The sequence below is a fragment of the Eptesicus fuscus genome, chromosome 3 (genome assembly GCF_027574615.1).
Source record: "Eptesicus fuscus isolate TK198812 chromosome 3, DD_ASM_mEF_20220401, whole genome shotgun sequence".
Classification (NCBI taxonomy): domain Eukaryota; kingdom Metazoa; phylum Chordata; class Mammalia; order Chiroptera; family Vespertilionidae; genus Eptesicus; species Eptesicus fuscus.
This window is the reverse complement of record NC_072475.1, coordinates 32,093,183-32,111,223: the sequence shown is the minus strand read 5'-3', so window position 1 is coordinate 32,111,223 and position 18,041 is coordinate 32,093,183. Positions and strand designations below refer to the sequence as shown.

Here is an 18,041-nt window from a genome sequence, read left to right as displayed (position 1 = left end):
CCAGACGACCTTCTGGACGAAGCTGGGGCTGCGAGGAAAGCCCGGGTCCTGGGTGCCAGAGGGAAGCCAGTGCGGGCAGCCGGGGGAAGGAAGGCCTACCCTTGCACGAATTTCATGCATCGGGCCTCTAGTTCTATATAATACATCATTTGTATATTATATTGTGTGTTCACCACCCCAAGTCAAGTCTCCTTCTGTCACCATTTATCTTTCTTTACCCTCTTCTACCTCCCCCACCCCTTTTCCCTCTGGTAATCACCATACTGTAGTCTGTCTACAAGGTTTTTTTGTTGTTGTTGTTTAATTCCTTCACCTTTATCACTCCGCTGCCCCTCTCCCTCCCCTCTGTCAGCTGTCAGTCTGTTCTCTGTATCTAGCCAAGATATAATTTTTAATCATAAGCATTTATGCAATGTGTGAATCTGAAAAAAAATTCGATGTCCTTAAACTTGGAATGTTCCTACCACTCTAAAAACATAATCTACAAGGAATGTGCATGATGAAATAATAGTTTAGCCATTCGCTCGGCTAAGATGCTACACCTGTTATTACCTGGGAATGTATAGGATCCAGAGTGAGATGAGCTTTCTTTTATTCTGTGGTTTACTTTCCTCGGGTGATTTCAGGGGTCAGAACACGTCTGCTATGTGAAATGTTCTTTTAAAAAAGATCAGTGTAGAGTATGTTATGCACCACATTTCCCATATACACTGAGTGGCCAGATTATTATGATCTCTGAACGCATAATAATCTGGCCACTCAGTGTATAAATATATATATTAGAGGCCCAGTGCATGAATTCATGCATAGGTGGGGTCTGGCCAGCATGGCCAGGGGTGGGGACATGGATGGTTGGCCGGCCGACTTGCTGGTCGAACTCCTGGTCGAGGGGACAATTTGCATATTAGCCTTTTATTATATAGGATATACACTGAGTGGCCAGATTATTATGCGTTCAGAGATCATAATAATATGGCCATTCAGTGTATATATATATATATATATACTACTAAGCTATGAAAGACTTACATGGTTATCCTATTGGTTTTTCATAGAACCAGTTTTTCATAAGCTGTGCGGATGACAAGGTTGTGTTCAACAAGATAGGCGATGCCATTGCCCAGAGGATCCTGAGAGCTTACAGGTACAGTGCTTGGCATTTCGGCAGGAGTGTGACTGCAGATCTTATTGCATTTACTACTAAAAAGACTTTTGAAGGCCATTTTTTAAAAACTGTCTTTTCCTAGCAGGCATGATTTAGTTCAGTGAGCAGTAGGTTATTGATTCCTTAAGTCTGAGTCAGTCACCGAGAACTTTTGAGTCCATTTTTTGAGGGAATGTGAATTCTTCCAGAGCACAGTCATTTTTTCCTGGCCAGTCTCTTTCCCACGCAGATTTGTGATTTTTTTAATAGCAGACAGTGAGCTGTGTTTACTTAAAAACCAAAACAAAATAGTCATGTTTTTCCGTGAGTTATATTTAAATTTCTTATTACCATCTGTCTTACTTCTTCTGCTCATGGGATTATTTCTTTAATAACACTTTTATTAAAATATAATTCACATGCCACACAATCTACCCACTTTAAGTCTGCAATTCAGTGATTTTTAGGATTTTCACAGAGTTGTGCAACCATCACCTAATCAAATATTTCCATCACCCCAGAAAGAAACCTCATACCTTTGTCATTGCTCATTCCTCTTCCCCTTAGCCCCTTGCAACCACTAATCTACTTTCTTTTCTGTAGACATGCCTGGTCTGGGCATTTTATATAAATAGAATCATATAATATGTGTTCTTTTGTGACTGACTTCCTTCACTTAACTTAATATTGCCAAGGTTCATTTATGTTATAGAATGTATCCGTATTTTATATAATTTGATTGTCAGGTAATATTCTGTTATCTGGACATACTACATTTTATTTATCCATTTTCAGTTGGTGGATAATTGGGCTGTTTTCACTTTTTGGTTATATGAATAATGCTGCTACAAACATTCTATACTAGTTTTTATGCAGATATGTTTTCATTACTCTAGGGATAGAACTGCTAGATTATATGGTAACTTTTAAACAAACAATTTGTGGACCTGCCAAGATGTTTTCAAAAGTGACTCTACCTTTTTACATTCCCACATTGTATGAGGGCTCCGATTTCTCTACATCATTGCCAATACTTATTATCTATCTTTTTAAAATTATTATAGCAATCCTTGTAGGTGTGAAATGGTATCTCATTGTGCTTTTGATTTGAATTTCCCTAATGACTTATGATGTTGATAATTTTTTTCTGTTTATTAGCCAGTTATGAGTTATCTTTGGAGAAATGTCAATTGAAATTCCTTGCCCATGGTTCAGTGAGGTTGTCTCCTTGTTGAATTATTAAGAGTTATTTACGTATTCTGGATACGAGTATCATATCAGATTTATGACTTGCAAATATTTTCTCCCACTCAGTGTGTTTTCTTTTTGCTTTCTTGATAGTATCCTTTGAAACACACACACACACACAACACACACACACACACAATTAATTTTGGTGAAGTCCAATTGATCTATGTTTCTTTTATTGCTTTGGTGTCAGAGCTCCAAAACCAATGCCCAATCGAGGACCATGAATCTTTACTGCTCTTCTCTTCTAAGAATTTTACAGTTTTAGCTCTAACATTTAGGCCTTTGATCCATTTTGTGTTATTTTATTTTTTTTTTTTGCACATGGTGGGAGGTAGAGGTTCACTTTCATTCTTTTGCATGTGGGTATCCAGTTGTTTCAGCACCATTTGTGGAAAAGCCTATTCTTTCCCCACTGAATTATCTTGGCCCCCAGGTCTATTTCTTTCTATGGCTGACTTTAGCTTTGTGCAAAAACAGCAAAACAAACAAACAAAACCATTCCATGTTTTTTTGTTTTTTTTTAATTTCAATTCATTGAACAGTGGCGAATGTTAAATACATACACATTTGGGGATGAAAACACTTTTTGACTTCCAGTGGTACTTATTATATTTTCTTCACATTAATATATGAAGATTTTTAGACCTAAGAACATTTAATAACAGTAACTACCAGCATTTTAGGTGTTTAATAACAGTTTATTTATACAGACTCTTACTGAATCTTCACAACTACTTTTGACAGTAGATTGTATAGTTTTTGTTGCTATTATTATTGTTGTTGTCGTCGTCCCTGTTTTTAGAGTTTAAAAATGATGATGTGACTTGTCTAGGCCACTAACAGCATGGGTAAAAAAGGTTTTGAGCTCAAGTCCTACCCAATGCCTTCCCCACATCACATAACTCTAATTCATTGATGGCTAGGATTAAGGACCCCTTTCATAGTTTCCCCAAATTAAGGCAAGAGGGTTGGGCCTTTGTTTTCCCCTCCTCCCATTAACCGGTTATTACATGCAGGCTGACTACAGGAGAAGGGCATGGCCATGGGTGAAGCATGGCCTATGGTGGACAATTCTTGGAGAAGGACTTCCCTGAGAGTAGTCAGTGTCCAACAGTGGCTGAGGGAATGGTTGTCTCAATCCCACGGGGAGAGCATCTGGGCAGTACACCAGCACCATAAAACCTACCCCATCCTGCAGGGTGTACAGTGGGTCCCAGCCCTTACTGCACAGCAGAATCACCAGAGGACCTTTCCAGAAATATAGAGAGCTAGACTCAACTCTAGGCTGAATGGATTTAACTTCCTGGAGTAGGGCCCAGGCGCTTATACTTTATAATGTTCTATAGGTAACTTCAGGACACAGCCAAGATTGCTTAGTGCTTATCTAGAACAGCGTATATGGTCATAAATATAAATAATGGTCTGTGCTTTTACAGGTGACCTTTATCCTTTGCTTTCCCATATACTTTTTAAAAGAAAGCCACCATAGGACCTATTTCTGAGATGACTTTTTAAAAAAGTCTTGCTTGCAGTTAGACATTCATGTATACAAACATTTCTTGCATTCTTGCCAGCCCTCCAATTCTATGGGTCAATTTATATCATATTTTCAAAATTACATTATATATCTGTCAACTCTTGCATTTCATGATGCAGGGCTGTCCATTTTATCTAGAAAGCGCCTTTGACAAAAAGGAAAAATGATTTTCTCATGAAATTGGAAGAAGTCACATTAAGTTGACAAGTGAGCTCATTGGGCTGAGCAGTGAGTCATGAATTTTGGAACTGTGAACAGGTCATAAGGAGAGTAGCTTGTGCACCTTCAATCTCCACTTCACTCATCCCAGTTATTAGTTCCCTAGAGTACATGGTCTCATAAGTACCTGTAAGATTTCTTCTTAAGTGTTTGGGAGCCTGGAAAAAATATTGTTCCTTCGTATATTGCTCTGTCTTTAAAAATCTGAACTACTTTTAAAATCATGGCATTTATGGCTGGAAGGAGCCTTAAGCTACCTTCTGACTGAATATTTCCTGGTGTGACTATGCGCTGCTCCTGAAAGGAACAGGAATCCGTGGTCAGAGACATGGAAAGGTAGCATCTGTTGCCGATCATGTCACATGCACTGAGGTTCACAGAGCACATTCAAGACTGGCAATTTCCCCTACCTGGGTAGCTCAGCTAGTTAGAGTGTCATCCCAATATGCCAAGGTTGTGGGTTCGATTCTCAGTCAGGTCACATACAAGAATCAACCAATGAATGCATAAATAAGTGGAACAACAATCAATGTCTCTCTCTAAATAAATAAATAAAATAACAAAGACTGGCAATTTCAAGCTTACTTTGTAGACAACAGAAAACAAGTCCATCAAATTTCAAATTAGCTGTGGGTCCTTTACCTCTGATATCTCCATTCTCACTTTCTTTGACAGTCACATTTCAAAATGGTATATCTATCACACTTTCAAAGTTTTAGTCGATTTACACACATATTCTGGAAATATATTTTACATTTTCTCCTTCTCTGTATCTCCACATTATTGTTCATCTCCTGTGTTAATTGCAGCTATAAAATATATTTCCATTTAATAATTTCAAATCCGTGAGCTTGTATGCTTAGGGAAGGTAAAGGTAGAAGTGAAAAGCTCATCTTGCAGGCTCCCTGCAGTGAAGCCCCTCCTTTTCACTGAGGGCCAGGACAGTGCCACCCCAACCTTTCCCTTCCCGCTCTGTTCATTGGCTTCTCTGCTCTCCCCTCTCCTGAGACTCAGAGCTTCCTTGCCAAAGTCACGTGCCTAGCAACAGTATAATTTTGGCTGTTGGAAAAAGAATAGAACATAGAGCAAAGCAGATGGAGGGAAATGACAGCCTGACCAAGGAACTCGGGCTGTCTTCCAGGTCCCTCCCACCCTCGAGAGAACGGAGTCTTTAAATTGCCAACTCCCTCCATAGCGCTGCGCCTTGGTATTTCTGCCGGTGCTGGAATCCAGCCCCACCCCATTCCCCGAAGTGTGTTCACTGCTTCCCTCACTTCCTCCTGGTTCCTTCTCAACAGCCATAATTCTTTACAGAAACAGGTCTTCACAGAACTTTCATGTTCTGACCCATGACCTAGAGTCTAAGAATATTGTCCATCCTGTGCTGAACTAAGAATAGCTGTGGGAATCTGCAGAAAATGAAAAGGTCTGCTCTAATGAGTAAAACTGTCTCAGAGTTGAGACCAACTCCCAACCCACTTGCAGCCTGTCTTTGACAACTCAAATCTGACCAGAGATCAGGGAGAAGAAATGGATAGGTGTATGCCATGTTTGAATAAGCCAAAAGATGGAGTAGACCAAACTGAGACAGGTAGAGAACATTTTAAAACAGTGTGTGCCATAAGTGAATGCTTTCTGAGGATGAAACTATCTTGCTTATGGAAACTGGTAAAAAGTCAGGAAGTAAGAGAGCAAGTGCATTTTGCACAAGGTTGACAAATGCAACGAAAAGAGGAAGTTGATTTAATACCTAAACCGCATTGAAAAATACAACATTAAAGTAGATTGAAAAATACACAATTTTGAAAACTTCTCCAACTCTGCGTGCTTCCCGGAACTATAGACAGTGATTGCACTTTGCCCAGGAGTGGGTGGTATGGGGAATATTCCTCTGAGAATCTGAAATTAATTGGGAACCAAGTACCTAGAGACCTGCGTTCTTTCCAACTCTGTTATCTACAGGTATGTGACATTTTGAGTGTATCAGTTTGCCTTTCTGATACTGCTTTTTAATCACACACACACACAAAAATCTCCCCTACCTAGCTTATATGAATAGATGCCCCCCCCAAAAAAATTAACCATCAACTGTCAGTTCATGTAATAAATGTATTATGTGATTTCCAGGAAATTCATCATCTGGAAATATGCTAGCTCACTGTCAATTTGAGCAAGGGAAAAGAAGCACAATACTCAAGTGAACTGCTTCAGATGAATATTTATGTTAGAAACAGAAATGTTTTCATTAAATAGATGTTTAGTGTGCCTTATTTTAAATTATGAGATGGCTACAGCTGGATTAGGAAAAGTTACTTGATTTCCTACTGCTGGTGCTCCTTCATCCTGAGGCCAGTAGAGGCACATTGTTGAAACACTGGCTAGATGTGTCCTGCCAGAAATCTATAGCTGGCTTCTCCTGGGAATCAGTTTTTGGATCCCCTGTTATTGATTTCATAACACCCTCCCCCCAAATATAAAATGAAGTAAAAGGTATTCTGGAACATAATGTGAGTTCAGTTTTGCTTTCATTTTAGACACTATTTACTTTATTATTGTTTGAAGGGGTATAAGCTTGCTAATTGAAATCACTGGTTGTTAAATGAATAATAATGTTATTTTGAGTTGTTCCACATCCAAGGTGCTTTATATACATTACCTCATTCAGTTATCACATTGACCTTATGAAGTGGATGCATAATTATTCCCATTCTACAGATGAGGCAGCTGAGACCAAATGAGATTAGGTACCTTGCAAAATCATACAGCTATTGATGAGAGGAACTGAGACTCCGGCCACGTCCTTAGGACTTCACCATGTGTTCTTCACCCCTAAGCTACATAGCTCCCCGTATTTCAGGGAAGTGGAGAAGTTATTATGTTAAGCCTTCCAGAAGTCTATGAAAGATACTGTATTCTAAAATAATACAATCAGATGGATATTTTATTTTTTTAAAGTAATTGCTTGACAGATAAAAATTTGGTAGGCTTAAAGGAAAATCTACATATTATAATTATCATATCCTATGATTTGTATACCAAATAGGACACATTGGGTTTGTTTCAAAACCACTGTCTAAAAGAAATTTAAACTACAGCTATAATAAAAAGAATTAAAAACACATTCAAATTAAGTATGCCATTTGCTGGTTTCACATTTTTTTCTTGTGGGATAATTTCTAAGCTCTATAAAATTTCTGGAGAAGAGGTCACATTGGGGCAGAGATGACAACATCTTGTGGCAGGAGAACTTCTGATTTAGATCATTTAATTGCCTTTGCTTGATTCCTAAATTATATAAATGGTCATCTCAGCAGATAGGTGTAAAGATAGCAGTAGGAAGAGAAGAGGCCAATAATCATTTAGAGCCTAAGCATGTGCCCTTACACAGAGAGGAAGGAAGAGAGAGACTCTAAAAAGAGAGAGAATGAAAGCATCTGGGCCATGGTGAGAGCAGCTGAATAAAGGGTTTTGTAGAATCTTATTTGGGGGCCACTGAGGGACGTGCCTGCCAAAGACTGTCACATCCAGAGTGAAACCTAGATGTTAAGCTAATCCTGAACACGCCTACATTTAAAAAGGTAACCAATGAAAAAACACTGTGTGTGTGCACTACAAGATATAGTACATCGTAAAGTATAAGGTCACACATAAAATATTCAAAGGCAGTGCTAAATTGGGCCAACATTTCTAGTAGATGAAAAAGATTTTAGCCAACTCCCTCATTTATAGATGAGAAAACTGAAGCTCAGGAAGATCTACTGCATTTTAAAAGATTTGCCAAACAACATAACCACTAAGAAGCGACAGATCCAATTCTCACCTAACAGATACCACTGTAGTATAACGCTCTCTCCACACAAGACACGAAGGCCCAACCACAATTCTTCTTATTTCTGGAAGCATTCACTGCTGCAGCATCTACAGCAACGGTAGGATTTATAACCAGCTCTTGAAGTTTGCGGCAAAGAAACATGATCTATAAATCTCAAATTCTCAACAAAGAAAGCATCTCGTCACTGGAGAAGCACAGTGACCTCCTTTGGGACCTTCTTACAGACCCGCAGACCCCGCTCCTCCTGGCTGCCCTCCGTGCTGAGGACAGACCCAGGGGGTGCAGGAGGAGGGGTTCGCAGAAAGAGAAATGAGGAGGGAATCTAGTAGAGGAAAGCCACTGCTTTGAATTAGTCCTCCCCTTTTAAAGGTACAGACAGCGTTACAGCAATCACAGAAATTAAAAATATTATTAAACATCCCATATTCTCATCACCCTAAAACCTTTTTATTTTCCCATTTCCCTTTTTGTTCATGCTAATATATTTTCTGTGAAGTTGTAACTTATTTCCTTTTCCTGTAACTCACCTGAGTTTGTGTCTCAAGTCCATCTCCACACAATAGGAGGAAGTGTAGGTTAGTCACTTCCTTGTAAGTGTGGACAGATTCAGTGATTTTTGTCATTTCTGCTCTGTATTCAGTCATCCAGGGTGCTGCACACCTCATCCTTGGTATAGATGCGGAAGGGACCTGGATCTTTGGGGAGGGCTTCCAGCTCTGGGCATTGATCTGTCTCGGGCCTGTTCTAGCGTCAGCTTCCTGGGGGGCCTCGGCCTTCTGCTGCCAACCCTGCCTTTCGGGCACTTCTCTGTTGCTGACACATCACAAGGGCTGGTAGATGTTCCTCTCGGTTCCTCTGGAAGCAAGACTCCAATCCCCGGGGCTCCCATATCCTCATGTAACCCTAACCCTAACCCTAACCTCCTGTTCTTGGAATTCTGCTTGAAGGCGAAGGACAGAGTTCCTGAACTGATTCTTCTTTTTATTTCTTTTTACTCCTGCCTCAGCTCAAAGAATATCTAGTTCTCCAGATCTAAGAAAGCTGACATCTTTGTGCCCTAGTTCCGTTTTGAAAGTGCCACCCTAGGAGCCAGGCCTGCTTCTATCTTCCGTCACAGAGTGGAGGAAGTTAACACATTAAAAGGGAGAAATTATTTAACATTTCATAAAATCAGCCTGTCACATCTGTAACTGTCATGTAATTGTAACTTTGCACTGGGGCCATTTAACACAGTACCAGAAGTATTTTGCTTTTAGGTCATCAAGGGATCATTTTCAGTGACTGCAAAAATGAGTGGCTACAGCATAATTTTGTTAACCATCCCTCTATTATTGGACATTTATCTCCCATTTTTAGCTATTAGACATAGCACTGCTATACAAGTTAGTGAGTTTTGAAAGAAAAACTTATTTTAACAAAAAGCCTGAGAATGCAATTTTATAAAATTGTTTTGAACTGAAGTGAATAGAGCGATTGCTTGCATGATGGCTGGGTGCCCAGGAGCTCTTATCTGGCTTTTAGGATCATAAATAATTCTGCACATTAGGAACCCTAGTCCTTGCCCTCCGCTGATTGCTATCATCTGCACCACCCTGACGTTCGAGGGTGCAGTGTTTCAGAAGAAATGAGAATCCTCAGCAGCTGGGAACTGTTGTTTTCTGTGGATGGGTTCAAGGAAGGAGATTGGACACATTCTTGAATAGAACTTTCTCTTCATTGGCTTAAACCTAACCACAATTTTACAATTTGAAATTCTAGTGTCCTTTTTTTCCTACAGTAGTAAAAATCTAAGTCATTTCTGCTAATTTTCTTAACACAGTTTAAAAATTGCATCATTTGGGAAATTCAAGCACTACTGAATTGTAAAAAACAAACAAAACAAAAACAAGAAAGAAAAGGCACTAATAAAGTCCCAATAACAAGACAAGTTGAGTATCCTGATTGTTACAAAGTAAATTTGTAAGAACTTTTTATCTAAAGATATAAGATTTTTACAGGACACATCTCAATATCCTACCTATGAGATCTCCATTTTGATGTCATGTTTGCTTTTAGAAAACACTAGAGGCCCGGTGCACAAAATTTGTGCTGGGGGGGTGGTCCCTCAGCCCAGCCTGCACCCTCTCCAATCTGGGACCCCTCGAGGGATGTCCAACTGCCTGTTTAGACCCAATCCCGGGGAGATCGGGCCTAAACAGGCAGTTGGACATCGCTTCACAATCCAGGACTGCTGGCTCCCAACCACTCGCCTGCCTGCCTTCCTGATTGCCCCTAACCGCTTCTGCGTGCCAGCCTGATAGCCTCCTAACCCCTCCACTGCCAGCCTGATTGACACCTAATTGCTCCTCTGCCAGCCCGATTACCCCTAACTGCCCTCCCTTGCCAACCTGGTTGCTCCTAACTGCTCTCCCTGCTGGCCTGGTCACCCCCAACTGCCCTCCCTGCAGGCCTGGTCACCCCTGACTGCCCTCCCCTGCTGTCCTGGTTCCCCCAAACTGCCCTACCCTGATGCCCCCCAACTGCCCTCCCCTGCAAACCTGGTTCCCCCCAAACTGCCCTCCCCTGCTGTCCTGGTTCCCCCAAACTGCCCTCGCCTGCAGGCCTGGTTGCCCCCAACTGCCCTCGCCTGCAGGCCTGGTCTCCCCCCAACTGCCCTCCCCACTTGGTCCCCGCGACCCCTGGTTGGGCTGACAGGCCCAAGCACTCCAACCTCACTGCTCAGCCCCAGACACTCCAGAGGTGGCAGAGCAGCGAGGCTTGATCCACTACTGGAGTGGGTGGATCCCGCCTCTTGGCTTGGTCCCCGCGACCCCTGGCTGGGCCAACAGGCCCAAGCACACTAGCGGCAGGGCTGAGGGGACTGGGCACTGCCATCTTGTGGCTATGGGCGCCGCCATATTTGTGATGGAGTGATGGTTAACTTGCATAATACTCTTTTATTAGATAGGACTAGAGGCCTGGTGCATGAAATTCATGCACTGGGGAGGGGTGTCCCTCAGCCTAGCCTGAACCCTCTCCAATCTGGGACCCCCTCGGGGGATGTCTGACTGTTGGTAGTTGGACATCCCTCTCACAATCTGGGACTGCTGGCTCCCAACCACTCACCTGCCTGCCTGCCTGATTGCTCCTAACCACTTCTGCCTGCCAGCCTGATCAGCCCCTAACCACTCCCCTGCCAGCCTGATCAATGCCTAACTGCTCCCCTGCCGGCCCAATTGCCCCCAACTGCCCTCCCCTGCTGGCCTGGTTGTTTCCAACTGCCTTCCCCTGCTGGCCTAGTCACCCCTAACTGCCCTCCCCTGCCAGCCATCTTGTGGTGGCCATCTTGTGCGAGGGTGGGATGGTCAATTTGCATATTACCTCTTTATTATATAGGATGAGGATAAAAGGGAACCATCTTTCACAAATAGAGTCACAAACTCTTGATGTTCAAGACCAGCAATACCACTTCTAAAATTTTCCCCACAAACATGAAAATATAATTTTGTGGGTCAGCATACATAACAGCAAAGTACATAGTTATTTTGAAATAGCAAAAAAAGAAAAAGAAACAATTTAAATGTCCACCAATAGAGAACTGGTTTAATATTATGGTATGGGTGTATGGTGGCATACTATGTCACTGCTCTTAAAAAATGGGCACCTCTCTATGTACAGAATTTCCAGGATATACCGATTAATGATACAAATAACATTCAGAAAAGTGTGTATAGTATTTTATTATTTGTGTATAAGGAAAGAGTACATGTATATGCATATAAATTCATAGACTATTTCTGAGAAGCATGGAAAATAATAGGAATTTCTTTAAGGGAGAGGAAATGGACCCAGGAACAAAGGAGTGAAAGAGAATTTGGGGGAGGGGGTTTAAATTATATTTTCAAATTAAATTATATTTTAAATTGCTTATTGGGATGATATTGGTGTACAATTCTATGACACATTATCTGTATACTGTATTGTGTGCCCACCACCCATAGTCAAATCTTCTTCCATCACCATATATTTGATTCCCTTTACCTTTTATTAACACCCCCCCCCCCTTCCTCTGGTAACTGTATTCTGTTGTCTGTATCTATGAGTTTTTACTTGTTTTTTTATCTTGTTTGTTCATTTGTTGTTTTCAGTTTTATATCCCACATATAAATGAAATATGATTCTTGACATATTCTGTCTGACATTTCTCTTAGCATGATAATCTCAAGATCCATCCACGTTGTCACAAATGGCAGTATTTCATCTTTCCTTACGGCTGAGTAGTATTCCATTGTATATATGCACCACATCTTCTTTATCCAGTCATCCATCAAAGGACACTTTAGGATAACTGTATGACCCAGCAGTGCCATTCCTGGGTGTATACTCAAAACAACTAAAAACAGGGATTCAGATGCTGTGTGCAAACATTCATTGCAGCATTATTCACAATAGCCAAAAGGTGGAAACAACCCAAGTGCCTATCAACAGATGACAGGATAAACAAAATGTGGTTTATACATACAATGGAATATTATTCAGCCATAAGGGGGAAGGAAATTTTAACACATGCTGCAACATAGATGAAACTTGAGGATATTATGCTAAGTGAAATAAGTCAGACACAAAAGGACAAATGTTGTATGATTCCACTTAGATGAAATACCTAGAAAGTCAAATTCATGGAGAAGAGAAAGGTTACCAGGAGTTTCAGAGAGGGGAAGTAGTGGAGTTATTGCTTAATTATCACAGATTTTCTTTTTGGGGTAATGAAAAGTTTTGGAAATAGATATTGTCAACAATGGTCATTGGTACCAATTCAACACTAACAGGAATCTCCACTTTGGGGTGCAGTGAAGAAGGAAACTCTATTCACAGCACACCAAGGTTATGGAACAGCTCAGTTGTGATGTAGCATGGCTATGAGGTGGCCTTGGGGCCAAGCGGCTTTATGGCCAGGCCCCTCTCCAGCTACACAGCTCTGCTCTGCTCTCTGCATATCTGCTTTGCACTGCACTGGTCTGCTCCACTGTGCTTTGGTCTGCTCTGTGCTACGCCAGTCTGCTCTGCTTTCCTCTGGCAGGACATCTTCAGCGTTTCAGCTCAGCCAGGAAATGCAGTCTTCAGTCTTTGGAAAGGGAAAGTGAGCTCTTGGAGCCAGAGAGGAGCTGGCTTATATGGACAGAAGTCCTGCCTCTGGTACCTGATTGGCCTGTGCTCATGCAAACAAGGACTCTAAATCCTTGTTTGCATGAGGACAGTTTGATTGGTCCAAAGCCACTGTCCTGATTCGCCAGAATAGAGCTTCTCTGGTTGGTCGGAGCTGTGTGTCTCTGATTGGATGGGGAAAGCCTCAGTCCTATGGTTTGATATAGCATTTTAGTAACTCCTTTATTAGGGCTGGCTCAGATGGCAGAAAACAGTGCAGGCAGGCAGTTTAGTGCAAGCTTCTCCCTGAAGTGCAGTTTCCGTGAAAGGCCTCTGTGCAGAAGTGGCTGCTAGAGTTTGTATTTTTTTCAATTTGAGCCAAGCTAGCCACCAGGAGCCCTTCTTAGTAGGTGTCTTCTTTCTCAGGATTCACAGTATCATGATGGTTGCACAACATATGAATGTAATTCATACCACTGAATGGTACACTTAAAAATTGTTAAAATGGCAAATTTATACACAATTAAAGTAAAATATAATGTAATTTAAAGAAAAATGATCTTTCAGCTTAACCTTTTTTCCCCCAGAAACATTCTTACAGCCTGACCTCATCTTTCCAAAGAAAATAGTGTCTAGTGCATACTGTGTGCCAGGATCTTCCACTGGACACTGCCAGAAATCCTATATAATAAAAGCCTAATATGCTAAGTGTCCAGTCATCTGGTCATCCGTTCAACCAATCAAAGTGTAATATGCTAATGACATGCTAAGGCCGCTCAACTGCTCGCTATGATGTGCACTGACCAGCAGGGGGCAGATGCTCCAACCGGTAGGTTAGCTTGCTGCTGGGGTCTGGCTGATCGAGACTGAGCAAGATGGGCTGGACACACCCTAAAGCCCTCCTGCAGTCCCTCCCCGGTTGGCCAACCTCCCACGTCCCTCCCTGGCCCTGATCATGCACTGGTGGGGTCCCTCGGCCTGGCCTGTGCTCTCTTTCAATCTGGGACCCCTCAGGGGATATTGGAGAGCCAGTTTCGGCCTAATCCCACAGGCCAGGCTGAGGGACCCCACTGGTGCACGAATTCTTCCACTGGGCCTCTAGTAGAAAGATATGTGGACATACATCTGTATTTCAAAAGAGCTTATCACATAGCGTAGGCAGCAGACATATGTGTCACTATTTTGTAAGGAGGCCAGAAGGGTGAGTAGATGTTCTGGCTTTGTGCCATGGGAGCACAGAGGCAGGAGCAAACCAATTTTGATTGAAAGATCCAAGATGGCTTGACCAAGGAGGGAGCCTTTTAGCTGCTCTGGAAGAAGTGGCATTTCGAGAGTTGGAGAAGGGAATTCCAAACTGAGGGAGCAGATGAGCCAGCCCTCCTTAGTAGGGAAGTGCACCCCTGAGCAAAGGGACGGTGGGTCTGGGCAGATCATACTGAAGCTGATTCTGAAAGGCTGTTGAGGCCTGATGGTGTCCATTTTGAAGGGTCCAGTTTAATTGGTTTGGACTTTTCAATACTGTCTCTGGGGAAATAGCTTATGTATTCTTTCTGTTCTTTTCCACTACCCTATTCACCATTTAGGGATGTGAGCCTCTTACCCTTATTGAGAGAGAACTTGAACAGTTGAATATTTTGTTAATGGTTTATTTTCCACCTCAAACTATGTTTGCCATCTAGTGATTAATCCATGCCATTACAACAACCTGTTCCACATTCCAGGTTTCTCAGCACCAGTTAAGCCTTCAGACTCCTGCTAGCTGTCACTTCTACCGTGAACTTCACTTTCCACATGTCCTGCTACATACATTGGCATTTAGAGACATCAGTAATGAAACCTGACCCCTCAGAGAGTATCAATAATATTCATATGAAAGAAAGTGCAGTTGTTTAGGAGAAATGGACGTTAGAGATTATTATGAGAAGTTTAAGTCGGATCTGATTTGAAAGTTAGTCGGTAGCAGCACCTTTGTGTGACTATAGATCACTGAGATACGGGGCTGAGACCCCAACCACAGTGGGTTCCACAGTCATTCCCGGGCTTGCTCTTCTTCGTGCCTCTTCCAAATGGAGACAAAGACTTTTAACAACTTTGCCTCCAAATGGGTGATAACCTGTTTGAACATAATTCTCCAAGTTTCTGAATTTCTGAATGTAGATCAAAGTAAGGAGCCGCACATTCTTCTATTTGTGACATCATTGAGTAGCTAAGCCTACCCAACAGCATTTCTTCCAAAGGCTGTCGTTAATCAGTTGGGAGAGTGGGCCAAAAAATACTGTGTTATATATGCAGGGGATTTAAAATCATCAATCACCCAGAATTTTTGAAGGACCCAGGGAAACATTTAGCCTCTAAACCAGAGCTTTCAGAGCTGAATTAGTTTCTAAACAATGATGATTTCTTCATCGTTGGAAAGTAGTCTAGTAGGTCCAGTATGTCTTTTTGCCCCAGAGATCTAAGCTATGGGAAATCATTTACTCAACAGCTATTAACTGAATGTCTATTTGCCGGTCTCTGAGCTAGGATATAACTATAGATATAACATGTTACACATAAAATTATTATGAAAGTCTTTTTGAAAAATTTGTTATAGCCTCTCTCCTCCCCTCCCACCCCCCCGCGAGCTCCTCCCTCCCCCTCCCCCATCCTACTCCCCCCCCCACCCTTCCATGAGCTCCAAGCAAGGCTTTCTTTTTTTTTTTTTTTAAATATATTTTATTGATTTATTACAGTGAGGAAGAGAGAGGGATAGAGAGTTAGAAATATCGATGAGAGAGAAACATCGACCAGCTGCCTCTTGCACACCCCCTACTGGGGATGTGCCCGCAACCAAGGTACATGCCCTTGACCGGAATCGAACCTGGGACCCTTGAGTCCGCAGGCCGACGCTCTATCCACTGAGCCAAACCGGTTTCGGCCAAGCAAGGCTTTCTTGCAGTGAATTTTGTTCTAGGAGGATTATGCTGTGGGTACAATTCCCGCTTTACTGCCAAGGTCACTTATTTTTCAGTTTGTTATGAACTGTTAGCCTGGAAAATAGCTTCTGGCCTCCAATCCAAAAGCAGTCCTGAAGCCCTGAGATGGGATAGAATACACGGTAGGAAGCCATTGGCTCAGTCTCTAAAACCATGTGAGAGGCTTGGCTGTCATTTTAAGCTGTTACTGTATGTATCTTCTTGTTGTTGAATCTGTCTGCCTCTGATTTTTGCAGGGAAGGCCGGAGATACCGGGTGTACGTTGTGATACCACTTCTGCCAGGGTTTGAAGGAGACATTAAAACTGGCGGAGGAAACGCTCTCCAGGCGATAATGCACTTCAACTTCAGGTGCCAGAATCCTAGTGTGGTCTGTTTTCAGCTTTCAATCAGCCGTGCCCATAAGCTGGTGAAAGGAATGGAAATGTTTGTCCACATCTATTCAGTGGAGTGTTGAACAAATGAACACTTGTCTTTATTTTACTCTGAATCTTGGTCTGTTTACTAGTTGGTAAAATTCAAATAGAACCTGAAATCATAAAGAGTAGGCCTAGGACACATGGCAACTATAAAAAAACTAAAATATTAGTCTCGTTTATATTTGTTGCCTAGTATATATGTACATATAATATTTATAATATATATAAGATATATAGTATACATATTGTAAATATAAAATAATGTATAATAAATATTATATATATAAATATAATGTAAACTATAAAATATATGGAGTTATTGTCTCCATTTATAATATACATATTTATGTATACTAAAGAACTAAAATATTAGTCTCCTTTATATTCACATATATTTTATATGTATATATATTTATTTATAACATATATATACATATAGAGACAGGGACTTTATATATTATATAAAATATATGAATAAAAATATATATGCCTATTGATTTTTAAATTATTGTTAAAGCTACCAAATAGTTATTGACTTTTCTATATTCTTTGCAGTTATGTAGAAAAAAATGCTTAAAATGCTATGATTTGTACAAGTTTGTTTATGATTTTCTAGGTAGTAAATCCTTCAACAAGGTTGTAATAATAGTCTCTGCTAGAAGCATGAAGGTTCTTTCCTAGCTCCTGAAATTTTAATTCTTTTTCTCTACCACTTCCTAGCTAAAATTATAGGGAAAGTGGTTAAGTTCTAGTCTTGATATTCTAAAAAGCAGTGAGTAGGCATGCTCAAAAAGGCACTTGAGCCCTGGCTGGTTTGGCTCAGTGGATGGAACATTGGCCTGCGGACTGAATGGTCCTGGGTTCGATTCCGGTCGAGGGCGCTTGCCTGGGTTGTGGGCTCAATCCCCAGTGGGAAGGGGGTGTGTGCAGGAGGCAGCCAATCGGTGATTCTCTCATCATTGATGTTTCTATCTCTCTCTCCCTCTCGGTTTCTCTCTGAAACCAATAAAAATACATATTTTTTTAAAAGGCACTTGAGGCTTCAGCCTTGGCCAGTGGAGCATCATGAAGAGGGTTGAGGAGGCCTAGCTGGTGGGCAGTTGGGGAGACGTGGTTTCTCTCGGGGTCACATAGCTGAGAAAGAGAATAGGAGTGAAGAGGCAGGTGGACAGCCTGGGCATGGCTCCAGGTCCCAGCTATAAGCTCTGTAACCTGAGATACAAAAGACTCCTACTCAAGATCCCACTTTTAATAACACAAAGCAAAGAACACAACCTGGGTATTTTCTTTTAATATCCCTTGTTTTTCAAAGTACCTGTAAGTTGACCACTTTCATAATCAAATCTTTTTTCAAGGACAAAGGAGACTTCACAGAACTCCCAGTATATAAAGCAAAAAAGGTTTTGGAGCCTTCGTCAAATTAGGGGTAGGGGCTTAGATGCCTTGCTACTGGGTCCCCCCCTCCCTAGTGGAATCCCTTGTAGGATCTGAGGGTCTTCTGTGCACAGTTTGAGTGCTCCATTATGGTGGAAATCGTGTGT

At 41.5% G+C, this 18,041-nt stretch overlaps 1 protein-coding gene across 1 annotated transcript in view; it reads left to right on the top strand.

The window, feature by feature from the left end:
* Nucleotides 1-18,041, top strand: part of PLD1 (phospholipase D1) — a 122,180-nt gene that overhangs the window by 67,229 nt on the left and 36,910 nt on the right. Inside the window, exons 20-21 of the mRNA XM_054713729.1 lie at nt 1,056-1,144; nt 16,319-16,432. Of these exons, the coding sequence (XP_054569704.1) occupies nt 1,056-1,144; nt 16,319-16,432 (203 nt within the window). The remainder of the gene's footprint in view (nt 1-1,055; nt 1,145-16,318; nt 16,433-18,041) is intronic.